This window comes from Gekko japonicus, unplaced genomic scaffold (assembly GCF_001447785.1).
Source record: "Gekko japonicus isolate JY-2015 unplaced genomic scaffold, Gekko_japonicus_V1.1 scaffold454, whole genome shotgun sequence".
Taxonomy (NCBI): domain Eukaryota; kingdom Metazoa; phylum Chordata; class Lepidosauria; order Squamata; family Gekkonidae; genus Gekko; species Gekko japonicus.
Window position 1 is genome coordinate 86894 of NW_015173687.1, and position 9177 is coordinate 96070.

The 9177-nt window shown below is 47.7% G+C and overlaps 1 protein-coding gene across 1 annotated transcript in view; it reads right to left on the reverse strand.

Annotated features, from left to right (window-relative positions):
• ZNF618 (zinc finger protein 618) overlaps positions 1–9177 on the reverse strand; it is a 135622-nt gene that overhangs the window by 28813 nt on the left and 97632 nt on the right. The window contains 5 exon segments of the mRNA XM_015423110.1: positions 2090–2179; positions 3841–3918; positions 6171–6260; positions 7446–7484; positions 8523–8600. Coding sequence (XP_015278596.1) covers positions 2090–2179; positions 3841–3918; positions 6171–6260; positions 7446–7484; positions 8523–8600 — 375 coding nt within the window.

Genomic DNA, 9177 nt, shown 5'->3' on the forward strand with positions numbered 1-9177 from the left:
GAATGCCCCAGTTTGCAAAGGGAACCATCTCTACAGACTACTTGACCAGCATGGGTTTCACCGCAAACTGCACAGGAGTGGGAGAGCCCAACTCTGGGGGAGGACAGCCTGCACCTGATAAGCCATCAAGCCTCAGCCATCCACTCAGAGAATAACTTGTTGGACGTATGAAGCTGCCTGACCACTGGTCCACTGAGGTCAGGACTGCCTACTCAAGAGAGGCAGTGGCTCTCCAGGGTCTCAGGTGGAGGCTCTTTTCACCTCACCTACTAATGCCTGGTCCTTTTAGCTGGAGGTGTTGAGGACTGAACCTGGGACCTCCTGCATGCCAAGCAGGTTCTCTACCACTCAGCCACAGACAAAGGCCCCTTTCACATCAACCACCATCTTTTGATTTGAGATTATAAACTATTGGGTTTCAACTCTGTCCGCCTCATGTTGACAATCAGGTAATCATCACAGGAAGGGAGGGGAGGATATCTGTGACACAGGAAGGATGAACTGTGTGCTAAAATCAATCCTAATCCCAAGACTGCTTTTTCCAACCTTGTTAGTTAAATGGAAACATCTAAGAGGAGAACTGCTAAATTTCATTACCTACTGACACCAAGTGCAGATATGATAAACTACATTCATACGTTCCCTCTTGCCTTTATTACACTCCTATCTGTCAGAACCAGCATTAAAGTACAATGAGACCTCAGAGGAGGATGCCCTGGCCCCAAGCACATCAGGACCCCTAGAAGGAGATTACCCTGGTAGCTGATTTGAGGTGGAGAACTCAACCAACCCCTCCAGCTCTGGAACCCTGCAGGATCTGAAGCACAGTGGCGGGCCCAAGCAGAAGCCTGGGTCCAAAGAGGGGAGGGGGTTCACATCTGGAAGCTAAGGTTGCCAGATCCCCCAGGGGGGTGGGGGTTTGCCCACTTTAGGGCCCCCCGAGCCACTGGCCCAGATCCGGCCAGTGAGGGGAACCCTGCCCCCAAAGTGCCTGGATCGGGCCAACGTGCCTGGCGCGATGACGTCACCTCTGGGTCGACCCTTTCATTAAGCTACCCACTATGCCCCCCAGATCTTTTCCCCTCTTAGTCTCAGCAAGTTCAGACCCCATTAGCCTATACTTGAAGTTGGAATCTTTTGTACCGCCCACTTAGAAACCACCTGGTGTCTGACCACTTCTATCCAGTCTTGGGTTGTGCTTGTAGCTTTTCTTTCCCCCGTTTTGCTGGGCTGTGCAGACTTTTTCTTGCTCTGCTGTAATCTAGTAGCTTCTGTTGTCAGGATGACACACTTTGGGAAGGCATCGTTGGGTCTCTCGGGAGCTGTATTATTGCCTCATAAACCACCACTGCCATCCACTACGACCCCAAAATCTTTTCCCCTCTCAGTCTCAGCAAGTTCAGACCTCATTAGCTTAAGTTGGGGGGGGGGGGTTGTCCCAATGGGCATAACCTTACACTTACCAACACTGAACTTCATTTGCCACTTTGTAATAAAGAGGTTTTGGGCATAAAATACAAGAAAAGAACACAAAGTCAATTGTGGGGTACAGCATCCGATTTGATAAAAATTTCCCCACACAAAGGGGGGGGGGATTTTTTAAAAAAGGGAAACTTCTCTCCTTACACAACTGAGTCTGATCCATTTTTTAAAAAATCCCATGGAAAAGAATTTTGGAACACAGCAGGGATAGTTTTTAAATTACCACCACACCACATTGACTCCACCCACCCTTGAGCCTCACTGTACCCAAACAGGCTGCTTCAGGCGTTTTGACTGCTTTTCCTCTCTCTTTTTTTGTGCCCTTCCCTTTGGGTTCTATAAATACAAAGAAGCACAATTGTTAAATTACCCCCCACCCCATTGCAAAAGCTGGCTGTTGCCCCATTCCCCAAGGGCAAATCCTGACCTTCCTTATTTCACTTATCATCCCTTTCTCAGCTGCTGCCTCCTTGTCCATGGTGGCCACTTAGTGGCCCCCTTGCTCCCATGATGCCACCGAGTGAGCACCCACTCACAATCCAGCCCTCCTTCCTGTAGGGAGCGAGCAGAGCCTTCAACACATCACACGTCTCAGCCAGATACTCACTGATCGGGGCGTGGAGTGCCACATGCTCCTGGTAGGGAGTGTAGTACTTGTACTGCTTGCCACAGAATTCACACGTGTAGTTGCCAGTTTCTGGGAAGGAAAAAGAAAAAAGAAACAATACTTTGTGAGAAAGGAGAGCAGGCACCAGAGAAGCCCTGCTGGATCAAAGCAAAATGTCCATCTAGTCCAGCATCCCGTTACCTGCAGTGGCCAACCAGATACCCCAGAAAGCCCACAAGCCAGGAGACAGAGGCCAAAGCCTCCCCCAGTCCCCCCCCCGGCAATTGGTATTTAGAGATACATTGCCTCTGAACATGCAAGTTCCATTTGCCTACCACAACTAAAATGATAGGCCTAACCTCTAGGAATCTGTCAAAGCCGTCTCTGCTAGTGACCCATCAGTACATCCTGTGGTGGTGAGTTCCATAAAGTAAGTTAGGCATTGTGTGCAGTAATATATCTCTTTGTCTGTTCATTGGCTGACCCCAAATATTAAGGGAGACAAAGTTATCTCGATCCAGTTCCATCACACTGCGCATCCTTTTATAAACCCATCCCTCCCCCGCACCCAGTCTGCATGTACAAACTGATGCCGCTTCGTTCTAAGAGGGCGCAAGGTCAATGAAAGCTCCACCCATGGGGCTTGACTTCATTCACGCATGTAAGTCAGCACTCAGTGCTGCAACCATCAAATTAGGAACAGCGTTGTGTGAGCAGGCCCTTCTAGACAATGCTACAGCAACTCAAAAACAGCTGCAGGACATTCTTGGATGCGAAACAAATTTCCCTGCCCCCACAGAAAGAACACCTGGCCACTAACAGCAAGACAACCCCTTTTCTAGAGCAGGAAAACCAAAAGATCAAGATGCTGCCAGACAAAGGCTATTAGGTGTCTTGATTGAGTGTAACTCACATGCCTGTAAGAAGCAGCCTTAAGCAAGTCAGGCAGTAGCATCCTTTGTGACTATCAGTGGCTCTCCAAGACCTCAGGCAAAGAAAGGTCTGACCCAACCCTGCTCCTTGAGATCCTTTAACTGGAGGTGCCAGGACTGGATCAGGGACTTTCTGCCCACAAAGCAGATGCTTGAGCACTAAGCTATGGTCCAGCCTCCAAGACTGTGCCCATCCTCATTAGCCCAGACAGCGGATTTGGGAATTTAGGAGGGCCAGCATGAATGCTGGAGCACCAAGAAGCACGAATAATAATGCAAATGCTGGAGCACTAAGAAGCTGGAGCACTAAGCTCTTGTTTGCAGAAATTCTTGTCCAAATTTGGGACTGCATGTTTAACCATTCTTTTTGCTTTACTTCAGTTCCAGTTTTCCAAGGGCCACCTTTGACAAAAACTCAGAAGGATGGAGCAGCCTGGAGACCAAAGTAAGGAAGAGCAAGCTATGGTTGCAACACACAATGAGATGTCCAAGCCCCCCAGAATTTCTGGAGGTCTGGTCCAGCCTTTCTTGGGCACCTAAGATTTCAGAGACTGGCTCCCCCTTTCCCCTTGGCAATGAACACTGTGGCCAAGAGATGCGGGGGGGTCCTACAACAGAAGTATACACCCAGCTCATTAAATCCCACCACCACCAAGGAATTCAATGCATATCCTTCACTTGGCTACAGCATCTAAAACCCCCGCCAACAGGCCGCTCTTCTGCTGAGTATCTAGTGGCAAAGGCCAGGCCTCACAAAACCCACACTGTATACTTCGAAAGCTGGTTAATTACTTAAGTTGCAAACTCGGTAAGTCATACTTGGACCAATCTTCTGAAACGGCTCGGGCTCCTCTTCTTTCACCTCGTCCTTGGCTATGATTGTTTGGTCGTAGGGGTCTGGAAGAGAAAAGGAGCAGCCACAGGCTGGCAAGGTCTCCCATGGCCAGAGCAGTCGGCAAGCAACTGCATGTTGGTGTACCCTTAAATTCCAGAACTGTATTTACTTACATATTCATACCCTGCTTTTCCCCCTCAGTGGGGATCAACAGTGGATTACAATGCCCCCTTCTATTTTACCCTTACAACCACTACCCTGTGGGGTAGGCTAGGCTGAGCGAGACCGACTGGCCCAAGGTCACCCAGTGAACTTACAGGGTAGAGTGGGGATTCGAAGCCAGGTCTCTCAGATCCTCGCCTGACATTCTAACCACAAATAAACTCTCCCCTTTTTTCATTTCTAATTCAGACCTTTCACACTGCCATCCTCTAGTATTAATTCCACTAGTGATTTATCTATAAAGGGAGAGATATTTTACAAACTAATTCTTGCTCCCCCTTGCCGCCGCCCTCCCCCAGCCACGTGCAGCTCATTTTTCCCTTCCTGTTTCTAAGCGTGTTTGAACTAAGGCCCATTAACTGCTTATACACAAAACACTTTATCTAATGAATGAACTGACTCAATTTAAATGCATTGGCATATTACCAGCAAAGTATACTAGCATTTGTATTGATTCAATTTAACGGTGTTTGCACAATGAATTTGGGGTAGGGGGGAGGATATTGAAAGAGGTATGACAGAGGTTACAAATACGATACAGTACACAGAAGTAATCATGTGTTATGTTATCTTCAGGTTTCCTTTCATTTCCTAGTACAAGGATATGCCAGAATGACAGCCTGTGCCCTGTCAACTGAAACTGCCCCCATGCCAATTAAAATTGGCAGACACAAGTGTGAACCACATTCCAATCCAGAAAGGGGCCCCCCAAAACAGGTGTTCTCTCACCTGCTTCCTTAATCCAGCACAATCTTGATGCAACCTTCCCTGATTTCTCCAAAACCTACAAATCTACAAGAACAGATGCCTGGAACCTCTTAGGGCTGCAAACTATGGGGCCCCCCCTCTGTATGGAGGTCCTTCAGAGACAGAGATGTCCAGCTTTAGCAAGAGTGCTGTAAGAGATGATGGTGGGGGCTACATCCAGTTACATGGTAAATTTCAGCTCAACATATTTTTTAAAAAGTGCAACTGCCTCCCAGTAGTGCCAAAGCACCAAGCAGGAATATACCACGTCCGGGGACCTGCTAAGGGAAGGGGAGTGCAGGGAAGAAGCAGGGGGAATCAGCTGCATTAAGCACCTCTCCCCCACCCAGCCAATCCTATCCTCCAAAGCCACCTTCCCAAGATGGTTTCAGATATTCGTCAGAGATCCAGGCCCCAAGGCAACATGCATCCTGGGCTCCTGAGTGCTTTGTGGAAACAAAGATACACAAAGGATCGACAGCTTTCCTGCCTGGATTTCTGCAGCCCACTTCCACACTAAAATCTAACACAGAATGGCTAAAAGGGGTGGGGAAGAAGAAACAAGAGAGAAATTAAAGTCCTGTATGACAAGGTAGAACCCTTGACCACCACTTAATCAAAGATCCTCCCTTTCTCACTTTCCCAGGCAGTGCAGGAGAAATGGCAAATAACTTGGCATACCCAGCCCTAGAGCTAGGGGGATCCTCAAAGCTTTTGTTACTGCACTGATGCTGTGTGTGCACATCCAAGCTGAAAAGATGAATCAGAACATTGGTCCATCTGCCTCACTGCTGTCCATTCTGACTGACAGCGGCTCTCCAGGGATTCAGGCAGAGAAAGGTCTTTTCCAAAACTAGAGAGCCTTTGGCAAGAGATACCACTCACTTGCAAAGCTCATCCTTAACCACTGAGCCACAGCCCTTCCTTCAGCAACTGGAGATGTGAAGTCCTGCATTCTGAAGAAGCGAGCAGTGACTCACGAAAGCTCATCCTCTGCCACAAATTTTCTTAGTCTTTAAGGTGCTGCTGGACTTTTGCTCTTTTCTGAAGAAGCGAGCAGTGACTCACAAAAGCTCATCCCCTGCCACAAATTTTCTTAGTCTTTAAGGCGCTGCTGGACTCTGCTGTTTTCTACTGCAATATAAGTCAACCAAACCAAACACCCCACCCTCAGTCAGTGCAGGGGTAGGTGATGGTGGAAGCCTTAAGGGAACCCACAGCAGCTATCGCCTCACTCCCAAGCAACGAGAGGGCAACAGGATTTACTGACAAGCAGAGGCTGGTACTACGACTTCTCTCAACTCACAGTGACTAAATCAACGACAAGAGAGGAGAACACACTCACCATCCACAGCATGCAGGTCTCGGTGTTCTTGGAAACAGCTGTAGTATTTGTACTTCTTCCCACAGATATCACATGTGTATCGAAAATTGTCTGTGAGGAGGAAAAAGAGCACATGGCTTGAGAAGCCAAAGAGAAAGTTTGCAATCTTTCCAAAAGACGTTGCCGTACCACAGAGAGCCTCGATATGTCCAACGTGCTACCCCCCAGCCTTCCCCTCCCCTCGCAGTCTATTACAATGCTATCCAAGTACACCTTAAGATAGGCCAAGGTAGTAAAATGGTCCCCGAAGGGACACAATCAAAAGTGAGGCCAAGAAAATGCACAGGCCTCTAACAATCTCATACAGGTAACCACAGATTTTGGACATTTCTCTGAGCTTGCAAAGGCTTTGCAATTTTTTGATATCTAGGAATCTGAGAATGAGCAGTTGGACACAGTCCCTTGTCAGAAATCTCTCACAGCATGAGATGCAAAGGCACTCCAAGTCCTGGCCCAGTTTGATGGCATGTTCTCAAGATCACTTGAGCTACCGTCAACAGAGTTGCCCATTCACACACGTTGACCATTCTCCCAATTCTGCAGAGGTCTTTTTTGCAGAAGTCTAAAGATTCTGTACTTCAAGGCCAGATCCACACAAGCAGGAGAATGAGGTGCCATAAGACTGAGGGGACAGAACTGACTGCATTGCTGCAGAGTGCAGGTGGCAGATTACGGCTTTGAATATTCTTCTGCATTAAAAAAAAAGTCTTGTAAATAGAAACCTAGCAAGCAGGGAAAGATGTCCCCCCCCCTTTGCTTGCTAAGAACACAGACCCACAGAGCTGATTTTTCAAGATCTGAACCCTTTAAAACCTAGAAAGAGAAAGCAAGCACGTGCTCAAGTGAAGGTTACTGAGAACATGCTCAACCATCACAAACACACTTGGTTCCTCTGACTCGAAAACAGCAGCAGCGATAGGGGAAGGCCAGTCAGGCTGGTGGCAGCAGCAAAGCAAAGGATGCTGCTCACACAAGGGAGGGGACTCTTGTGTCTCTTTTGTGACTGTGACCCTGTCAGCTTCATTTGTTGTACTGCCATCCATGTGAACACCGCTACAGCAGGTCTGGAGCCCTCTAGATAGTGCAGGCTACCTATGAATTACGCCAACAGGCAGACAAAAAATGGAACAGTTTAACTCCGTAAATGTCACTCCCCCCCACACACATGTCACCCTCCCCCATTTTGTTCTGACCCCATCACCCTCTCTGACACACATACAGGAGGTTTGTACTTACTGCCTGGGGAGGCGCCTTCGCCTGAGGCAGCTTCCGTGTCTGCGCAAAGAGAAAGCCCGGCTTAGAAGTTGCATTACAAGCCTCAAAGGCACATTTCCAGCAGAGTGGGCCCCCAGTATCCCGGCCTCCTGGTGTGCTGCACAGACTTCCCCGGTGAATTGCTCCCATCCACCCCACAATAACCAGCACAAAATGTGAGGCTGGGAGGCATCTTCCTCTAAGTCAAATTGGGTCAAGGCCCTCAAGGCGTTCCCCTATTGCACGCGGCTTAGCTCCCTAACCTGAGTCAACCGGAGCTATTTGTGGGCTAGGGAGGGTCAGTGGCACACAGCTGTACAAAGATGTAGGAACTGCACTTTGCTCCCATTTCCCCTTCCTATGCCACACACACCACAGAAAAAGCAGGTCAACATCCCCTGGAAAGACCAGGGGCTCATTACGAGAACTATGCCTGTGCCAGGCTCCTGCAGGCATGCAGAATGTGGAACTAGGTGCAGGATTCAGCTTCCCAAGAATCCTTCTTCTTTGTCAATAAAGCAAGTATCTCCCAGTAATCATGAGATCTAGGCAACTGAAAGTACGGACTCCGTGATACTTCCAGCAGCAAGGGATTCAGCTCCCTGTGCAGCACATAGCCCCTTCTCTATGACTAAAAAAACAAGAGGGGCTGGTTTTTTTTTTGGGGGGGGGAGTGTTGGAATACACACATCCAAGCTCTCTTATCAAGGGGGACATGCAAAAGCTATAGGTAGCTTCTGGTAAGTGACATTTACAGCTCCATAGAAAAACCACAGAAGAACTGACTCAAGATCGAGAGAGCCGATAAGGAAGTGTGGTGGAAACATCCCAGAAATGCCAGGCTGGAATTGGGCACAGAATTCAGTTTTCCAGGAATCTCAGCTTCCTTCTTTAAAAAACAAAAACAAAAGTAAACTTCTAAATATCCTGATTGCAAAAATTTGCTAGAGACAGCAAACACAAGAAGTTCTGTCTTGGGAGTCATTCTGAATCCTTAACATATGAATAAACATTTGGCAGACGCAAACATAGCAAGACTGGACAGTAGGTGACCAATACCTGTGTGTGCACGCACGTGGGTCTGGAAGCAGTTGTAATACTTGTATTTCTTCCCACATATCCCACATTCATAAGATCCTGAAAAGCAAAAAGCAAAAATATACCCATACATTAGCTCAGACCTCAAATGAGAGGTTCTACCCCCAAATCACCCAGGGTATTTAGACTATAATCTTAACCAGAGGAAGAAAACACAAAGTTTTCAGTGCAAGCATGAGCACATCCCATTCCTCCATACTTAGATACTTCCTAACAGCAGAGGGCACTCTTTCTATAAATATTTTACTTGATAGCTAATCTTTACTTGAAGGGAGAAAGTCCTTCTCCAAATAGCCAACATTTTCTTTCTATGAATTAAGATGACCAATCTAAATATTTTTGATCAGTCATCTGCCAATGAAACTTGACCAACAGCTACTAGAATTGTGGGGCAGGAAAATTCCCAATGGCTTACGCTTCCATGGAAAAATGTCCATTTCTAAAGATTCACTGATTCATAAAATTACTAAGAATGAATGGATGCCATTGACAGAACAGTACCAGGCAAGCTTGGCAGTTTCAAACCTGCAATTAAGTTTTCCAGGCTATTATCCTTTGCCTTTGGGTGACAGGCCCATAGCCGGGGGGGGGGGCGCTCAGTGGGGGGGGGCACCCC